Raw genomic sequence first — 17,963 nt, forward strand, 5'->3', positions numbered from 1 at the left:
AATTAGTTGTTCTAATTACCTTAAGTTGAAAACGTCAGAGTTAATTTTTGATTAGGATTGGATTTTTTTATCCAAATTAGAATTTGGTTGTTTAAATTGCTTTGGAAAATCATCATCGTTTAATATTTTGATAATTGAAGCAAAAAAAGTTATAAATCCAAAATATACAAGCCATTTAACATTTAAATATCGTGAATATAAACTTTGGGTGTTTGTGTAATTATTGTTTTGTTGCAAATGATAAATCATTAATTTTTCGTTTGTTTCGTGTGACCAACGTTAATTAAGTTAATTGACAAGATTTTAGTCAAAAAATATCCAAAATTCAAATCCATGCAAACGAGAAAAATAAAGGGGGAGAAAGAGAGAGAAAGAGATAAAGGGAGAGAGGGAGGGAGAGAGAGAGAGAGTATTAAATTAAGTTGTAAAAATAGAGCTTGTTTTTTGTTCTTGTTGTTTCCGTTGTAACGTGTTGTACGTGCAAAGATTTGATATTGTGTTTGTGTGTATATGTGTGATGCAATTTGTTGTTAATTTACAGAGAGATATTTTTTGTTGACTGTTTATGGTGAACACCATTGAAGACTAAGCGAATGAGAAGAGTTGAAGTGAGAGAATGAGGGAGAAAAAGTTTTCAATAACTGTTGATGGAATTGATTTTGTTTCTCTTATTGTTAATGATGATGATAATCAGCATAAATATCTGATTATTATTATTTTTTTTTTCATCTTCTTTCATCCATGTTAACTATTTTCCATTCGTTGATTGTTGATTTCTTTTGGTTTTTTGTCCATGTTGTTTAATTTATGTTCAACGCAATTCTCGGATGATTTTTTGGTGTATTGTTGGCTTTTTAATTTAATTCTTCTTCCTTCTTTCACATGCGAGAAAATGGAGTTGAAGGTTATTGTTGTTGTTGCTTTTGTGCAGTTAAAGGTAATAAAACGTGCAATTGACTCAAGTATTATTATTGTTTAAAGTATTCAAGTAGAGTTAATTTGGTTCATCAATTTAAGTATTGTGAGTTTAAGTAAGCGCGAGCTTGTTGAGTTAATTCAATTTGATCGGGAGTTCTTCCGAGAGTGACCTTTTCCCAATCCAATCGACGAGCTGGACCAGTTCGACGACGAGTCTAGAAGAGAAAAGTGAAACAAAAAAGAGAGGGAAAATCAATAATCGATCGTTTTGATTTGGTAATTGAAGTAATATCTTCAGTGAATCTCTCTCTCTCTCTCTCTCTCTCTCTGATAAAATATTATAAGTGTTGTTTATATGTGATCTTTGTTTTCTTGTCTACGATAATGTTATTGTAAGAGTCGAGTGGTTGGATGTGGGAGGGGATGTACTTACATCTTTAATGTTACTTTGTATACGATGATTATATTGTGACTTTCTGGTTTCTGAGTGTGATGGCTCAAAAGATCCTAAAGACGAGGGAGATGTGTCGATTGAATCCAACATTTCCATGAGAAAATTTTCATGGAAAGAATCAGGTTCAAATCCGGATAAGTCAACTCCTTCCTTTTTTAACATCTCAGCATTCAGGGGAGGTAAAAGATCACTTAAGTCATTCAGTTCGTCGTAATCCTGGGGGATCACTTTCATTTCACCAAGTGGAATACGATTATGTGACATTAAATCATTTGTTGTTAATTCATGTGGTGAAGGTGATGTTGTCTGATTAGAATAAGATGAAGTTTGGCTAAAATAGGTTGAATCATAAGAAATTGTTAAGTATCTTTGTTCCACATGTTGATTGTTAAATCCATTCTCCTGGTCATATACATTCTCTTGGTCATATACATTTTCTTGATTACTGTTCATATTCTGATTGGAAATGATTAAGTTACTATTATTATATACACTCGATTGGTCAGCATAGCTTTGTTCATGCAAATGGTGCTGTTGATGTTGCTGGAGTTGTGGTTGTTGTTGTTGTTGTTGCTGCTGTGTTTGTTGTATTGGTTGTATTGGTTGTTGTTGTTGTGGCTGTGGCTGTGGCTGTGGTTGTAGTTGTTGTTGTTGTTGTTGTTGTTGAATTTGTTGTAGTGGAGGTGGTTGGTTGTTTTGTGGTTGTTGTTGTTGATTATGATTGTGTAAATGATTGTGATTATGATTATGATCATGATTGTGATTATGATTGTGATGAACGTTTTGCTGATGATGAACTGAAGAAGTTTCTATTGGTGATGTTGTTGATGTTACTTCTTGTTTAACTGAAACATCAGGATCATTGTTTTCATTAGTACTATCACTATAGTAAATTGAAAGCGTTGATTGTTGAGGGTATAAGGCGACTCCTGAATCATCTAAGGATGGATGTTGCTTTTTACGTCGTTTACGACGTGGCTGTGGAACTGGTGAACCTCTTTCCAAGGCTTCGGCCTTCCTTTTCAAGGTTGAATTCCAGTGATTTTTAATCGCATTATCTGTCCTTCCTGGTAACAATTTAGCAATTTTAGCCCATTGATTACCCCAAGTTTGATGAGCATCAATAATAGTCCGCTCTTCTTCATCAGTCCAAGATGATTTGATTATATGAGGATTTAAATGATTGTGCCACCTCTCACGACATTGCTTTCCAATTCTGCCCTTCAGCTCTCGGGCAATCACAGTCCATTTCTTGGGACCATACTTTTCGACAAGACTTATGACCAGCTCATCTTCCTGCAGAAATTTATCATGGGAAGAAAGAAAAAAACTTTTAGAATAAAAGAACAAAAGATAAGCGCGAAAATGGATGTTTGGTGAAACCGCCAAGCTAATGTTTTTACACAGTCGTTCTGGTGTTTTACACAATTAAAAATGAATTTAATTCAAGACATTAAGATTCTTACCTCTTTGGTCCAACGATTTATTGGTCTACCAGCTTGACTCGATGATGATGAAGACGATCCATTGTTTATCTCATTGTTAAATGATGTAGAGTTTTCACCAGGCTGAGAATCATCGACTGGATAATACATATCAACAATTGTATGGGTAATCCCAAGATAAAGAGCAAGATACACAAACCAAATTAAGAAAGCAAACAAGAAGTAGACAGAGATTAGACAAAATTAATCCAGTGAGATAAAGGATGGTGATAAAGGTTAATGATGAAACAAATGGAGAAAACAAAGAGAAAAATAATGAAAACAAAGTAAGGGAAGAAAAAAGGACGAATAAGATAGATGCAAGATGAGAAGAGAGAGAGAGAGAGAAGAAAGAGAAGAGAGGGAAAACAAGGAGAAAGACAAAAAAGAAAGACTAAAAAGTTTATTCTTTCTTTGTTTCTTTCTTCTTGAAGAGAATGAAAGAACACAAACGAAGAAGAAGAAGAAGAAGAAGAAGAAGAGATAAACACCATATGAGACTAGAAATGAATGAAAAAGGATAATAAGTTAAAGAAAATGAAGGAACATAAGATGAGAAAAGATGAAAGATGATGATAAAAGAAAGAAAAAGAAAAACAACTTGAAGAGAGAAAGAGAAATGGCGCTCAATGGATTAAGGGCAAAGAAAAGAAAAAAAGAAAGAAGATGAAGATAAAGAAAGAGAAAGAGAGAAAGAAAAAGAGAAGAAAAAATTTACCTTGGGAAAGATGAGCAAGAGAATTAAGATTGGTCACATCACCAAATTGTTTCCTTTGTTGATCAGACATAATTAAAAGAAAGTAAATCACTTGGAGAAGGGGAAAGGATTAGTAGATGAATTAATTGAATTTAATTTAATTTGATTTACCCCATAAAAAGAAAGAGACAAATTAATTCAATCATCTAAGAGAAAAGGATGAACGTGAAAGGAAAGAGAGAGAACTGAATTTCTATTGGCTGGAAAGGAGAGAAACACTCGCGCCGAATTTTTCAAATTTTCTCAACGGATTTTATGCTCTTTATGCTAAACCAGAGAAAGAAAATCGGCTCAGCTTACAAATTTTCTTTTTCCTTTAAATTGTCACAACTTTTAATTGTCTTTATTTTCCTTTGGTAAATTAATTGATTTGGTTGATTAAATTTTCTCTTTCTTTTCTTTTTTTTTTAGGTAAGTTAATCAGTTGTTCTAATCTTTCTCATGTTCTATTCTTTTCTTCAGATCTTTGGGTTGTTTATTTGGCTCGTTTTCTATAATTCGTTTGATTTGATTGTTTTGTTTTTGGAAATTGCTTTTGATTTAGTTTGGTTTGATTTTAATCATCTTTAATTTTGCATTTTCTGGTTACTTGTGGCTTCTTACCTGCACTGAGATTTCCTTGTTTGGTTGTTAGTCTTTGATTTGGAATTTCTGTTTATATTGGTTACGTTTCTTTTCACCTTCGGTTTCATGTTTGTCCCTTGTTGATGTTTTATCTGATATTTAATGATATTGATTTGGATCTAATCAATGGAGGAAGATGCTTCGTTTGACCACTTGGAATATGACAAATGACCTCTTGAGGATTAACTAATTTTCTGATTTCATCAATACAAAGCACGAGATCAAATTGGTACACTTAGTTGATTTGTTTACTTTTTTCCCCGATGGCTTAACAACTTTATGAATCAAACTAATTATCATAAGATAATCAATTGTTTATCATGTTAAAGCTTCTATCATCTAGACTGAAGAATAAGATTGAATCTTTTAATTGTTTCGAAACAAATTGACAATTCAGTTCTACAAATTAGATAATCTCTAATATTGACTGATAACTTTTCTATTAATTTTCAAGTTAAATCTGAGACAAGAAAAGTTTAATTACTGATTAAAACATGATTTTGGTGGTTAATATTTACATATTTCATTAAATTAAGAGAATCATTAATATTAAGTTAATAATAATATTTCAATTTATAAATTTCATATATATTCATCTAGATTGATTCGAAATATCAAGAATAATGATATCATTAGATGTTGATGATACAGATTAATAAATTAACTGTATTAGTCTTAATTGATTACATGATTATAAGTGATTGTCTTTTGATCTGTTGATTCAATTTGTCGATTACTCTTAATTTAATTGTCTTTTTTTAGATTAGTTTGATTACTCGACTTCTCCACTTGAATCTGTGATTATCTGGTTTCGATTTTTGGGTTAATTTTGATTCTTTTCTGGTTCAATTCTGTCATTTGATTGGTTCTTTTTTCTTCTTCGCTTGTGTTTTCCATCTCGTTGGTCTTTTTGTGTTGATTTTTTTTTCTCTTCTCTTTGGTTATGGACTCAAAATCTCGATCTAAATCATCTGCATCTTCATCTTCATTATCATCTTCATCTTCTTCATCCTCATCTTCTTCTGGTGCCAACGGATCCACAATTTCTCCTGATTTTGATAGTTCCATTTTGGAGGATATTCTTAATGAAAAGAAATTGGTTTGTTTACATTTTCTCTTTATAGAAACTGCGTATCCATCTTTCGGCTTTTAATTGTGATTTTTTCTTCTCTAATTATTAATTTCTCTTCTCTTTTTCCTTTACAGTCTTTGATGAAATCACCTTTTGTTCTTAATTACATTCAACAGTCTATGAAATCCACAGTTCCAAGTGATAAACAATCGCAATCTAATCTGTGAGCCTACAATTTTTGGTGAAATTGTTGTGATTTTCTTGTGAATTATTGCTTATACTAATTACTTGGAAGAATTTTTTCTTCGTCATCTTTCATATCTTCTTGTAATTATCTGTTTTCTCATCAATTTTGACTTTTATATCATCCATTGTTTTCATTTTCTAACCTATAATTTGTTTTGTTTCCTCTAGTTGATCTTGGATTTAGGTAACAACACATTTCAACATGTCTTTAGCTGATGAATTATTAGCTGATCTTGATGGAGATGATGATGTTGGTTATTATGAATCATCAAATCCTCCCGGTGAAATGGGTGATGAAGATGAAATACCAAATAATTCTGTTCTTGGTTGTATAAAGGAAGAAAGTATGGAAATAGATCTATCCAGTTCCATTAGGAAATTGGCAACTGTTTATGATTCCGATGAGCTGAAAAAAGTAATGGCTGAAATTGATAAAAGAGCTGGTGAAAGTGGAGACATTTTCAATAAAGGAAACCTTGATGGACCCGTTGAAGATCACCCTGAGTATAAGTTAATTGTCGAGACCAACAATTTAACCGTTGCCATTGACGATGATATAAATATAATCCATAAATATGTCAAAGACAAATACAGTCAAAGATTTCCAGAACTCGATTCATTGATTCCAACTGCATTGGAATATCTAATGACTGTGAAAGAATTGGGAAATGACCTGGATAAGGCAAAGAACAATGAAATATTACAAAATTTTCTGCCCCAGGCGACAATTATGATTCTAAGTGTTAGTGCATCAACAACCCAAGGGGATCAGCTGAATGCCGAGGAATTAAATTCTGTCACCGAAGCTTGTGATATGGCGATTGAATTAAATGCTAAAAAGCTGAAGATTTTTGAATTTGTCGAGTCAAGGATGTCATTTATTGCTCCAAATGTATCGGCCATTGTTGGTGCCAATATCGCTGCTAAACTAATGGGATTAGCTGGTGGATTAACTAATCTCTCTAAAATGCCTGCTTGTAATGTTGAAGTTCTTGGCTCTAAGAAACGGACTCTCGCCGGTTTCTCATCGACACAAATTTTACCTCACACTGGGTTCGTCTTTCAAACGGACATTGTTCAAGAGACACCGGCTGATTTCAGGCGAAAAGCAGCTCATCTTGTAGCTAATAAATGTACAATTGCCGCTCGAATTGACGCTTGTCATTCATCTCAAGATGGTTCACAAGGTAGAATCTTGAGAGAAAAAATTGAACGAGCTTTAGATAAGCTTTTAGAACCTCCGCCAGTTAAACAAGTGAAACCTTTACCTCAGCCGATTGATCAGCCTCGTAAAAAGAGAGGTGGTAAACGTGTTCGTAGAATTAAGGAAAGAATGGCAATGACCGAATTTAGAAAACAAATTAATCGCATGAACTTTGGTGAAATTGAAGAAGATGCTTATCAAGAGGATTTAGGTTTTACCACTGGACAAATTGGTAAATCGGCTATGGGTCGAATCAGAGCTCCACAGATCGATGAGAAGACCAAAGTTAAAATTTCTAAAACTTTACACAAACAAATGCAAAAAACTTCCGTTTATGGAGGGACAACTACGATTAAGAGACAAATTTCGGGAACTGCTTCTTCCGTTGCATTTACGCCACTTAAAGGTATCGAAATCGTCAATCCTCATGCAGCCGAAGCGAAAACAAATGACTCGGGAAAATATTTTTCAACGACCAGCGGATTTCGTAGTGTTGTTAGGAAAACGACTTGATCATGAAAACTTTCAAAAAATTAACGAATTAATCAAAATCAAATGGAAGTAAATTGAAAAGCAGATTGAATCGTTTTTATCAATATTTTTGTTATGATCATTTCATTTTAAAGATCAACATCAAATAACATAATGAATTGACTTAATTTTAATTGTGGTCACCACGATTAAATCAATTCAAATAATTAGTCAATAACAAAAAGTTTACAAAATGGTAAAAATAAATTGACTCAACACAAATAACTTGTTATTGTTTTCCTTGCCTGGCTAATGAAAACATGATTATCGGTTTCTGATTTAATTAGATAAGAGGCTTTCTCAGTTCTAACAATGACCGTGTGAAAGATGGAATCCAACTCAAAATGTTTGAACTATTTTGTTAAGTGTAATCTCTCTGCTGAATGAACCAAACACCTCGTCACCCGCCAATGTCGATGCTATGGAAAGATTCAAAAGGAAAAGATAAAGAATATGAAAATAATATTAGAAAACAAGTGACAACTACTCATAATGAAGCAGAAAAAGATAATGTCGTGGTGCCAACAACAATCGACGAATATTGTAGTAAACATAACTCTAAACCACTCGAAATAGAGACCTCCAACCTCAACCGATTCTTCAATTCAAATCGAACAAAAGTTTTCGTTGAAAATAATCAATTATTAGATATCAATTTTAGAAGATTAACTTTATCGATTACAATTCCTTTCATTAAGATGAAAACGCTCATTTTGTTTGTCGAAATAAGAAGTAAAAATATTGTGTGGACTCAATATTTCAAGAGAGAAAAGAGAGATCTCTCCTTTCCATCAAATAGCAATTAACATATTCCTCATCTTAATCATCACCACAACACCCGAATACAATTACGCAACGAAAACCTCTATGTTCATTCAATAACCTTCTCTATCTCTTCCTCCTTGTCATCTCATGCTTCCTTTCTCTCTCATCATAGTTCCCCTTTAGGTGTGTACTACAACTCACCCTTCATCTAAGTGAATGATTTAATTGAGTGAAATCATCAACATGAAGCGTAAATCAATTAGGAAACACTACTGGATTAAAACGATATACGATTTATTTTTTTCGTCAAGAGATGTGAATATTTTGCTAGTAAATAGATGATTGAACCCCGATCATTTACAAACTTTAATCGAGTTTTTCTGATCGTTGTTGTTTCAGTCCAGAATATTTAGTAATCAACAAGACAATTTGTTCACCCAGTTGATCGGCATTATCCTGAGTAGTTGATTCGGTGTAAATTCTGACACAATCTTCAGTTCCAGAGGCTCGGACAATCGTTCGACTCCCTGGACCGAAAGTCTCAATCAATTTACTAATCTCTTGTTGCAACGATTCGGGCTCATAGATTATTGTTGCGATATCGTTTGTCTTGATGAAGTTACGATCGGGAACTTTTAATTTCATCAATCTCGAGGGATAAGTAGTGTAAATAGCGTCCCAGTTTTTAAGGTCCCAATCTTTAGCTCTGAGAATCGCTTCGACCAAAAGAAAATCAGAAATTGCATCACCTGTAGCCTGGAAATGTAAATGAATGAGAAAAACTTAAATGAATTAATTGATGTTAATAAATTCACAGTCATTACATCAGAATTCGTAATCAATAGTATTGCAGTTAAATTGCTTTCTAATGAATGTTATTTACTTGGTTCATAAGGTTGAAGATTTTAATCAAAAGATTCGCCGAGCCTGTTGAATCAGTTGAAGCTTTTTCTTTAGCTATTTCGTAAGCTCTGTCGCTGTAACGAATTGACCCATGTCCATTAGATTCGAACCAAATAGAAATGTCACATTCTGATGTTCTTCTCATAAGATATTTGACTCCAGTTGGTGTACAAACAACTCGAACACCGACTGTATCTCTCAAGAATTCGGCTGTTCTTCCATTCGAATAGGCTGTTTGAATAACTTGAATGGTCAGTTTATCGGAAAGTCCACAAGCAGTGACCAATTCTTTAATGTAAATGCAGAAAAGAGCTGCAATTTTATCGCCATTTAATATTCGTAGTTTCGAGTCAGAGTTTCGATAATAGAAAATGATTCTATCGGCATCGCCATCGAAAGATGCCCAATGTTCATCGGGTTTGACGGCACAACCATAAGGTTGTCGGAATGTTGTCTCAACATAGTTAGAGCCACACTCGAAATTGACCATTCCTTTTTCGCAGGTATTGTAAAGTTTCACCTGTAAAAAAGGTTCTAATAAAGGCACCAATTTTTTCATGGAACAAGCACCAACACCATTGGCACAATCGAGATTCAAAATCGGCACATAACTAGAGGGAACTTCCTTAAAGGCAGAACACTGTCAACATAGAGAAGATACAAAAGATTAACTTAATCTCCCGATCTAAGGATTAGCAATTAAACTCACCAACTCTTTGAATGCACTTGATACTTTATCGTAATAACCTTGTTCAGTTGGGTCACCTTCATTTAGGTTATAAGTATAAACCATATAATGTAATTGCGGAGTAGTTACCAGGCCAAAGTGACGAACCTCAGCACCGACGATTTTAGCACCATCGGTGGCTGCTTTCGCTAATCCAGCTGATGTTCCTCGTGTATCAATACCAATAAACACTAAACTTGATCCATTCGCTTGATGCTCTTTAATCAAATCATCAACAGATTGTTTCAACTCCTCATCCGATAGATTAGCTAATTTGGTACAAATTGGTTCCCATTCCTCGTCCAACATTGATCCATGAGAGTCAATACATTTGATTCCATTATCATCAGATGGATTATGAGAAGCAGTGATCATCAAACCAACAGCTTTACCTTTGTTAATTTGAGATCTTAATCCAGCAACAATTCCCAATCTAAAGGCAGTGGAATCAAGTTTATGCCCACTGATCACAAGAACGGAAACAAAAGATTCAGAAAACAACACTTACAATTAAACAGCTAAATTAGTAGCAGATGAAATGATTTATACTTACAGACATCTTATTCCAGAGGTACCATATGCGAAAATTTCAGGATATTTTTTGGGATATTTAGAAGCGATCGAAGTAAATTGTTCCGTTGATGAATCCATTTAATGACTAATTTAGAAACTAAGAGAAAGTTGAAAAATGAAAAGAGAAACAATCTAATTTGATGAATAATATTCAACTAATACTAATACTAATTGTTAGAAAATGTAATGGACACAATTTTATAGCTTTGAATGTTACTCTAATCAATAGAAGTAATAAAAATCAATGATAATTAAGTGAAGACAATCAAAGTTATCACCAAATGACAAAATTCTTATGATTTTGATGAAGTGTAACTTTTGTTTCTTTACTCTGAGTGTAGGGGGCAGAGTTTTAGAAGAAAAGTTTTCTCATTTTTTTAATTGTTTCCATGAATAAGCAATCTGGTTTATCTTTTGAAAACTGTGTCAGTTTTAATTGGAAATGGTGACCACTGGACAAATTGGTAAATCGGCTATGGGTCGAATCAGAGCTCCACAGATCGATGAGAAGACCAAAGTTAAAATTTCTAAAACTTTACACAAACAAATGCAAAAAACTTCCGTTTATGGAGGGACAACTACGATTAAGAGACAAATTTCGGGAACTGCTTCTTCCGTTGCATTTACGCCACTTAAAGGTATCGAAATTGTCAATCCTCATGCCGCCGAAGCGAAAACAAATGACTCGGGAAAATATTTTTCAACGACCAGCGGATTTCGTAGTGTTGTCAGAAAAACGACTTGATCATGAAAACTTCAAACAATTAACTAATTAATCAGAATCAAATGGAAGCAAATTGAATCGTTTTTATCAATATTTTTGTTATTATCATTTCCTTGTAAAGATCAACATCAAATAACATAAAGAGTTGACTTGATTTCAATTGTGGTCACCACAATTAAATCAATTCAAATAATTAGTCAATAACAAAAAGTTTACAAAATGGTAAAAATAAATTGACTGAAACACAAATTATTGGATAAATATAATTATGATTAACTTGTTATTGTTTTCCTTGCCTGGCTGATGAAAACATGATTGTCGGTTTCTGATTTAATTAGATAAGCAGCTTTCTCAGTTCCAACAATTTTCTCCAATTGGATTAAATCAAATTTATCGAATAGAATTGTACAATTCATCATGGTTTCATCGCCGACGAATTTTTTACCTTGATAACTTGGATGAAGAAGATTAACCAACTCGGAATAGAAATGAGGATAAGTTGGCAATTGGTAGAAAACTAAATGTCGAATTCCTTTTATTCTGAAACGATTATAAAAGTGACTTCTTTCGGTGTAGAGAAGAAAATTTCGCCCTTCATGGAAAAACCAAGCTCGAGATTGGGCGATTTTACCCTTTTTCGTGTATTCACAAATTTGGGTGAAATTAATATCTTCCATTCGGAAATAGTTTCTCAATTTAACAAAATCAAAATACGAAGGAATATAAATAAGAGTATGAGTCTCGCCGATTTCCCGACATTTGGGCAGAATCACTTTGGTAAAATAATCGAAACGTTGATCAGGTGAGGAGACAATTGACTGAGACTCGAAACGATAAAATGATTGGGGACACGAGACGAAAACAAGGTGAAGTTGATCTTTGCTCGATGTAATCGGTTGTCTAAATGTTAACCGACCTTCGTAATTGAAACATCGATTCTTAAATAGTGAATTAATCTGTGGACAACTGGTCGAACTGAAAATGGCCGTTTGTCGATAAAACTTATAATGTCCTTCTAAAGCCCACATACGAACACGAGAGAAATCAGTTCCATGAGAATCGTTGGGTTGAAGGTGAAGATGTTTCATTAGATCAATGATATGTTCCCAGTTTTGCATGAGGAAAACATCGGCTTGATCGAGAACAAGAAATTCGATGGAAGAAAGAAAATCATAATCTCTTTCCTTTTCCCCTTCGGCACCGATAATTAATCGTAAACCAAGTGGAGAGGCAATGATTATATCACAAGAATAAAAGTCAGCATATAATTTGAGACTTTTCCTCGTCACGGCGATTCCAATTCTGAAAGAATCGTCAATATTTCCGGTGAAAAGGTCATTGTAATCTGCTGGTTTTCCTGGTTGAATTTGCGATTCGGTTGATTCAAACTCTTCCTTGAATCTCTTGTGATTCATTATACTGAGTCTCTCCTTATCTTCATCACTAGAGACCAAATTGATGAGACATTCAATGGTTCGATAGGCACTTTCCCTGAAAGGAACAACAATCAACACTTTGGGTCGGGTTAATCCATGATCTCGATAATCAGAGTCTTTCTTTTTATTTGCTTTCGCTAATTTGGCATTATGATGAAGGACTTTGTTCCTTGTTTTGAGAATATGATTAAGACCATGGAGAGTATAAAGAAGTCTAATTTGTTCACCATTGGTTGAATTTCTCTCACAGAAAAGAATATCTTTGTAATCATGTAGAATTGAGAGTATCTCGAATTGTAGGCCATTTAATTTTGGTAAAGAATCATCGTCGTCCATTATGTTAGCCAATGCTTTCGGTAAATTGTCAAGAAGAGATTGTTTTAAATCAAATTCCATTAGACTTTTTTTCATCTTAATCTCTTTGGTTGTTTCTTTTTCTTCATCGGTACATCGATACTCATATAAACCCGAACCGAGATTAGGTAGATTGATATCGATTGATTTAACCATTAGCGAGGAATATTTCAAAGCCCAATGAGTTTTATCGGCCTCAAAATGGCGATCAAATGTATTCTCTACATTGATTGGTATTTCTGTCGCTTCAAAATACTCAGAATCTTCATCACTTTCATCAGAATTGTATTGAAATCTACCATCTTTTTTGGCCTTTTCGCTGGCCGATTCTGGTTCGCCAGTATTTTCGTCATCTTTAGGTTCGATACAACTGGACTTTGTTATCGACTTAACAGCAGATTTTCTACCCGCTACCTGAAAACTAACATGACAAAAAATTAGAATAGAATTTGATTGAAATTCTAAAATGTTTCATATTCTTACATCGATAGTAACTCGTTGACTGGATTGAAAATTTCCTCTTCATCTTCAAGGCCAATTGCATCTCTCACCTCAACGACAGAATCATCAGGATTAGAATCATTGACAACAATTAATTTCTCTAGAAACAAAATTAAACAAAAAGAATTAAATAGAAACCAAACAATCTCAATAATAAACATCGACTTACTCTTAGTAATCTCGGAACCATTTTCTTCATTGAAGATCCTCCGTTTTTTCAGCAAAGGTTTAGATCCACCAGCATATCCTGGTTTTCGTTTATTCCACCATTTCGCCTTAATCATGATTAACTTAAATTGGAATCAAATCAAAATCACCAAAGAAAAAAAAGAGTCAAACAAACGAGAGAGAAACAAAATCAAAATAGAAAAAGCGAAACCATAGTAACCGAAAAAACCATGTGGTCGCCAAATAGAAACATGGAAACCAAAAACTCAACAATTCTTTAAAATTGTGATTATAATCTTTAGGAACTTTAAACGTACATCAGGTAATCAATTAATTAACCATCGAACATCAAATTAGTTAACAATCAAGAATGAAAAAGATTCGAAACAAAACTAATTAAGTCAATCACTTAATGAGATTGAAAACTTGACCGGACCAAAAACCAAGAGTAAAAGAATTAAGTTTCTAATTAGATTAATCAAATCTACAAAATTGTTTTTAGATTATCGATCAGTGGATATTTGATGGATTTTAATTTCTCTTTTTGGTTAATAGAGAAAAAAGAAAAAAAAGTTGGGGAAGAAAAGAAAAAAACGGAGAAAAAGTCAAGGTCCCACCGAGAGTCGAACTCGGATCGCAGGATTCAAAGTCCTGAGTGCTAACCATTACACCATGGAACCTGTTGTTAGAAAATGAGCTCACATTTATCTATAAAAACCTTTGCCCTTCCATTACGTCATTAGTTTTCTATCTCAACATATGACAACAATTCATTTGTTTTACTTTTTGTTTGTTGTCTCACTTTGGTTTACCTTTTTGATTAATTATCTTTTTTACATTAATTACTATTTTCTTTTCTTTACCTTGATTTCTGTTAATTATCTGTTAACCTTGTTCTCTGTTTGAAAAGAGCAAATCTTTACCTGTTTTCTTCTTGTTTTATTCAATTTAATTTTCAATTTTTTTCTTTTTCTCTTGTTCATTTCTTTCATTTTCTAATTCTTTAATTGCTTGATTTATGTATCAAATTGTTGGTATTGTTTGTGTTTTAATCGCTGTCTCTGTGTTACCGGTTTACTTAATTTGGTTCCATTGATTTAGTTCTTGGAGAAAAGGTAAAGACTTTGGTGTTTCTTGTTTTCTATTCTATTTTTTTCTGTTCTTTTCTAAGCTGTTTTTTTCATTCTTTTTACAGAATTAATTTGATTATTGGTTGAGGCTAATTTATTGGTTTCTAATGGTTAGAATGTCGACCAAGGTTAGTCTTGTAATTCTCTGATTTTTCTTTCGTTCTTTTCTAACTGATTGTTCTTATATCTCTTCAATTCTCTTTCAGGTTGAGCTAAATTGTGAGATGACTTGTTCCAAGTGTGAGGATAAGATACGAAAATCATTGGATTCCATGGACGAAGTTACAATTAAATCGATTGACATTGCTGGTCAACAAGTTCTAGTGGAAATCTCTGAAAAGGCAACGATAACAATACCCGATCTTCAGAATCACATTGAAACAACCACAGGCCTAAGAACGGTAATCAAAGGAATCGGAGAAGGTATTTCCACCGTCTCAGAATTCAATGGTCCCGATAACTTGATTGGTGTCATTAGATTAGCACAATTGTCCAACAATCGATGTCTTGTTGATGGTGTGATTGATGATATCAAATTAACCAATAACTCGGCTCATTGTCGTCTAGATATTCATGAATTTGGTGATCTTCGTGGTGAAACCTTTGATCATGTTGGTCCAGTTAAAGTTTCCATCATGGAGAAAGTTAAACCGATTTCATCGAGATGTTTATTTCGAGGTAATTTTGATAATTGTGATTTAACCAGTGTCATTGGAAGATCTTTGGTAATCAAGGAGCAAGAAAGTGATAGGAAATTGTCCGCGGCGATAATTGCTCGATCCTCGCCCGTCTTTGGGAATGAGAAAAAAATTTGCTTCTGCTCAGGTAAAACACTTTGGGATGAACGTGATGAGAAGCGACAATCAAAGGTTTGATAATTTCCAACAATCAAATTAAATCTATTCTTGGTCACAATCTAATCGTCAATCAATTCAATACTTTAATAATATGATCTGTCCACTTTTCTTTCCGTATATCAATCGGATATATTTTCAGAATTTGATTCAATTCTCATTAATCATGTTGACAATCAACAAACATTGTAAACAAAACTCAGAGAATTCATTTATAGTCTATTTATATTGTTAAGTCAAACAATTGAATCATAAAAATTATCTATCGGTTAATTGAATTTATACAAAATTGATTGTTGTTGATACTTAATCAAGAAAATGTCACAATTTATTTTTCAATAAAATTCGTTCTTATCAATCGACAACCTCTTCTTACAATTAGCTAATTACAAGGAAGTACAATTGATTATAAGTTCCAAGTGATTACCTGGATGCCTTTGGAATAACAGTTACTCATTATCTTTAATTGACCATTTGGATAATCTCAACATCACCTAATCTATCAATTAATTATTCTTTGGGACTATTCACATGTTCGAACGATATTTAGATCCAACCAATTTCCCTCCAAAATTTACCTGCAAAGATCCTGATGCTGATCGTTTACCTTTGGTGTTCTTGGTGAGGATAAACTGAAAATCTTTGTCTTCGGTTCCAATTGACCTGAGAAAAGAGCTTGACCACGAGACATTTATCTTTTCCTTCCTTCCTTCTCATCACCTTGACCATCAGATCTTCAGGCTTAGTCAATTGGTCATCTTAACAATCAACTTGCAATCGATTTTAAATCATTAGCGTTACGCATATTGTTCAGAATATCTTGTGATTTAAAATGAAATTACAACAATTAAAGGACAGAATCTTTTCAACTGGACAAATAGCCAATTTCGTACGAATAAGCTATTCAACAAGAGTCTCATCAACTGATTGTTGTTTTGATTGCTGTGGTTAATTGATTTCTCTTCAAATATTTGTTGATCTTTTTATAACATCAATTTGATTATTATCGTTTTCTGGTTAATTTACTAATGGTTAGAATGTCGACCAAGGTTAGTCTTGTAATTCTCTGATTTTTCTTTCGTTTTTTTTTTAACTGATTGTTCTTATATCTCTTCAATTCTCTTTCAGGTTGAGCTAAATTGTGAGATGACTTGTTCCAAGTGTGAGGATAAGATACGAAAATCATTGGATTCCATGGACGATGTTACAATTAAATCGATTGACATTGCTGGTCAACAAGTTCTAGTGGAAATTTCTAAAAAGGCAACGATAACAATACCCGATCTTCAGAATCACATTGAAACAACCACAGGCCTAAGAACGGTAATCAAAGGATCGACGGAGGTGGAAGCATTTCGACCTTTTCTGAGTTCAGTTGTTCGCCTTACGATATCTTCAATTTTTCTGATGACGATCGCAACTATCGACTTGATTGTGGTAAATCAGTTGCTTCTTCATTTGATCTTTTGTTGGAAAGAAAATGGAATCAAGCTCAATCAATTGACAATTTGTTTCTATTTCAATTTGATCGATTGAAAATTCGAACAACAATTCTTCCTGGAAAATATGGATTCGTTGTTACACTTAACACTGGAAGAGGAACTAATCGTCGATCACCTGAGACAATTAACTCAATTAGTACACCTTTTGATGAGAGTAAATTTAATTTCAACAAAATTAAGCCCAACGAATTACTATTCAAAGTATCTCGAAACAATTTAACCAAACCAATAGTTTCCATCATAATTAATAACAGTCCAATTGAATATTGTTCATCATTAATGGTTATCGATCCAGCCGATTGTCATAACCAATTGTTAACTAAATCATCGCTTGAAATGGCAATCAATTTAATCGCTATTAGTGGTGATTTAAATTTGCGAATGGGTTTCAATTCACTTGGAGCTGAAGCCTCAGTTAATCATTGCCATTGGCATTTATATTATCAACAGGAACGATTATATCTTCAATCAATTAAAACAGTTGATGGTCATTTCTTTACTGATTGGCCATTACCTGGTTTCTTATTTGAAATTTCTGATAATCAGTCAGTTGATTCAGTTGTTGAATCAATCATGTTGCTGGTTAATCATGTCCACACCAATCATGATAATCATTCCTACAATTTATTCATCGCAAGAGGATTAATTGATCATGAAATCCGAGTGTTTATCTGGATTAGAAAAGTTTCTTTTGGATCCAAGAACTTATTTCATATTAATCCAGCTCTTGCTGAACTTTCTGGTTTCTTTATTTGTAAATCTAATGAGATGTTTAATCAAATAGATGAACAATTTTGTGTTAATCTAATCAAATCAATAGAGATTGATAATATCAATGAATATATTGACTTATTAAAAAGCAATTAACTTGACAAAAAGTATCATAGTTTTCAATGATGATGAAAATCAACTAATAGCTATTGATGGATTGATTTTAATATCTTAATTTTCATTGGAAATCGAATGATTTAGTTAATCAACTCGATTTTTTTTCTAATGGTGGAGATTGAAAATCATTGGGACTCATCAAGGGGTG

General features: G+C 33.2%; 6 protein-coding genes and 1 non-coding gene across 10 annotated transcripts; 3 read left to right on the forward strand and 4 right to left on the reverse strand.

Moving 5' to 3' along the window:
- Positions 1 to 523: 523 nt before the first annotated feature.
- On the reverse strand, positions 524 to 3,780 carry LOC128391541 (myb-like protein Q). Its single transcript, XM_053351451.1, has 4 exons — positions 3,575 to 3,780; positions 2,839 to 2,954; positions 1,352 to 2,668; positions 524 to 1,133 (listed from the first exon to the last, which is right to left on the reverse strand). Exons 1-4 carry the CDS (start codon positions 3,642 to 3,644, stop codon positions 1,008 to 1,010), a joined length of 1,629 nt encoding a protein of 542 aa, XP_053207426.1. The 5' UTR covers positions 3,645 to 3,780; the 3' UTR covers positions 524 to 1,007.
- A 238-nt stretch (positions 3,781 to 4,018) lies between these two features.
- On the forward strand, positions 4,019 to 7,357 carry LOC128391569 (U4/U6 small nuclear ribonucleoprotein Prp31-like). 4 transcript variants are annotated; one of them, XM_053351485.1, is made up of 4 exons: positions 4,019 to 4,466; positions 5,000 to 5,336; positions 5,444 to 5,636; positions 5,724 to 7,357. In XM_053351485.1, the coding sequence occupies exon 4, from the start codon at positions 5,758 to 5,760 to the stop codon at positions 7,270 to 7,272; it is 1,515 nt and encodes a 504-aa protein (XP_053207460.1). In that variant the 5' UTR covers positions 4,019 to 4,466; positions 5,000 to 5,336; positions 5,444 to 5,636; positions 5,724 to 5,757; the 3' UTR covers positions 7,273 to 7,357. The 4 variants fall into 4 exon arrangements, with proteins under 4 accessions (XP_053207460.1, XP_053207452.1, XP_053207467.1 ...); XM_053351477.1 differs by lacking the exon at positions 4,019 to 4,466 and having other exon boundaries at positions 4,937 to 5,336; XM_053351492.1 differs by lacking the exon at positions 4,019 to 4,466 and having other exon boundaries at positions 4,937 to 5,336; positions 5,444 to 5,572; positions 5,740 to 7,357.
- A 294-nt stretch (positions 7,358 to 7,651) lies between these two features.
- LOC128391549 (phosphoacetylglucosamine mutase-like) lies at positions 7,652 to 10,714 on the reverse strand. The gene is made up of 4 exons (XM_053351455.1): positions 10,239 to 10,714; positions 9,668 to 10,148; positions 8,939 to 9,598; positions 7,652 to 8,811 (listed from the first exon to the last, which is right to left on the reverse strand). Exons 1-4 carry the CDS (start codon positions 10,334 to 10,336, stop codon positions 8,422 to 8,424), a joined length of 1,629 nt encoding a protein of 542 aa, XP_053207430.1. The 5' UTR covers positions 10,337 to 10,714; the 3' UTR covers positions 7,652 to 8,421.
- A 346-nt stretch (positions 10,715 to 11,060) lies between these two features.
- Positions 11,061 to 13,709, reverse strand: LOC128391530 (U3 small nucleolar RNA-associated protein 25 homolog). The gene is made up of 3 exons (XM_053351439.1): positions 13,443 to 13,709; positions 13,256 to 13,373; positions 11,061 to 13,193 (listed from the first exon to the last, which is right to left on the reverse strand). Exons 1-3 carry the CDS (start codon positions 13,555 to 13,557, stop codon positions 11,255 to 11,257), a joined length of 2,172 nt encoding a protein of 723 aa, XP_053207414.1. The 5' UTR covers positions 13,558 to 13,709; the 3' UTR covers positions 11,061 to 11,254.
- Positions 13,710 to 14,049: 340 nt separating this feature from the next.
- On the reverse strand, positions 14,050 to 14,121 carry Trnaq-uug (transfer RNA glutamine (anticodon UUG)). The gene has a single exon. It is a non-coding gene; the product is annotated as a tRNA-Gln (tRNA).
- Positions 14,122 to 14,123: 2 nt separating this feature from the next.
- Positions 14,124 to 15,790, forward strand: LOC128391602 (copper chaperone for superoxide dismutase-like). Its single transcript, XM_053351520.1, has 3 exons — positions 14,124 to 14,556; positions 14,637 to 14,699; positions 14,778 to 15,790. The coding sequence occupies exons 2-3, from the start codon at positions 14,679 to 14,681 to the stop codon at positions 15,444 to 15,446; spliced, it is 690 nt and encodes a 229-aa protein (XP_053207495.1). The 5' UTR covers positions 14,124 to 14,556; positions 14,637 to 14,678; the 3' UTR covers positions 15,447 to 15,790.
- Positions 15,791 to 16,462: 672 nt separating this feature from the next.
- On the forward strand, positions 16,463 to 17,907 carry LOC128391753 (GDP-D-glucose phosphorylase 1-like). The gene is made up of 3 exons (XM_053351704.1): positions 16,463 to 16,474; positions 16,554 to 16,664; positions 16,727 to 17,907. Exons 1-3 carry the CDS (start codon positions 16,463 to 16,465, stop codon positions 17,792 to 17,794), a joined length of 1,191 nt encoding a protein of 396 aa, XP_053207679.1. The 3' UTR covers positions 17,795 to 17,907.
- The last annotated feature ends 56 nt before the right edge of the window (positions 17,908 to 17,963 follow it).

The sequence above is a fragment of the Panonychus citri genome, unplaced genomic scaffold, assembly GCF_014898815.1.
Source record: "Panonychus citri isolate SS breed McGregor unplaced genomic scaffold, ASM1489881v1 Contig00011, whole genome shotgun sequence".
In the NCBI taxonomy this organism is placed as follows: Eukaryota; Metazoa; Arthropoda; class Arachnida; order Trombidiformes; family Tetranychidae; genus Panonychus; species Panonychus citri.

What these genes read in the sequence shown, in the direction of transcription:
- LOC128391541 (XM_053351451.1), bottom strand. Translation starts at nt 3,644, where the DNA reads ATGTCTGATCAACAAAGGAAACAATTTGGTGATGTGACCAATCTTAAT. An exon ending in TAAATCGTTGGACCAAAGAG is followed by an intron (nt 2,669 to 2,838) that starts GTAAGAATCTTA and finishes AAATTTCTGCAG; the next exon opens with GAAGATGAGCTGGTCATAAG. An exon ending in TACAAAGTAACATTAAAGAT is followed by an intron (nt 1,134 to 1,351) that starts GTAAGTACATCC and finishes TTTCTCTTCTAG; the next exon opens with ACTCGTCGTCGAACTGGTCC.
- LOC128391569 (XM_053351485.1), top strand. Translation starts at nt 5,758, where the DNA reads ATGTCTTTAGCTGATGAATTATTAGCTGATCTTGATGGAGATGATGAT.
- LOC128391549 (XM_053351455.1), bottom strand. Translation starts at nt 10,336, where the DNA reads ATGGATTCATCAACGGAACAATTTACTTCGATCGCTTCTAAATATCCC. An exon ending in ACCTCTGGAATAAGATGTCT is followed by an intron (nt 10,149 to 10,238) that starts GTAAGTATAAAT and finishes TCTTGTGATCAG; the next exon opens with TGGGCATAAACTTGATTCCA. An exon ending in CAAGTGCATTCAAAGAGTTG is followed by an intron (nt 9,599 to 9,667) that starts GTGAGTTTAATT and finishes CTATGTTGACAG; the next exon opens with TGTTCTGCCTTTAAGGAAGT.
- LOC128391530 (XM_053351439.1), bottom strand. Translation starts at nt 13,557, where the DNA reads ATGATTAAGGCGAAATGGTGGAATAAACGAAAACCAGGATATGCTGGT. An exon ending in TGGTTCCGAGATTACTAAGA is followed by an intron (nt 13,374 to 13,442) that starts GTAAGTCGATGT and finishes TTTTGTTTCTAG; the next exon opens with AGAAATTAATTGTTGTCAAT. An exon ending in GTCAACGAGTTACTATCGAT is followed by an intron (nt 13,194 to 13,255) that starts GTAAGAATATGA and finishes TTGTCATGTTAG; the next exon opens with TTTTCAGGTAGCGGGTAGAA.
- LOC128391602 (XM_053351520.1), top strand. Translation starts at nt 14,679, where the DNA reads ATGGTTAGAATGTCGACCAAG. An exon ending in TGGTTAGAATGTCGACCAAG is followed by an intron (nt 14,700 to 14,777) that starts GTTAGTCTTGTA and finishes ATTCTCTTTCAG; the next exon opens with GTTGAGCTAAATTGTGAGAT.
- LOC128391753 (XM_053351704.1), top strand. An exon ending in TTGACATTGCTGGTCAACAA is followed by an intron (nt 16,665 to 16,726) that starts GTTCTAGTGGAA and finishes GAATCACATTGA; the next exon opens with AACAACCACAGGCCTAAGAA.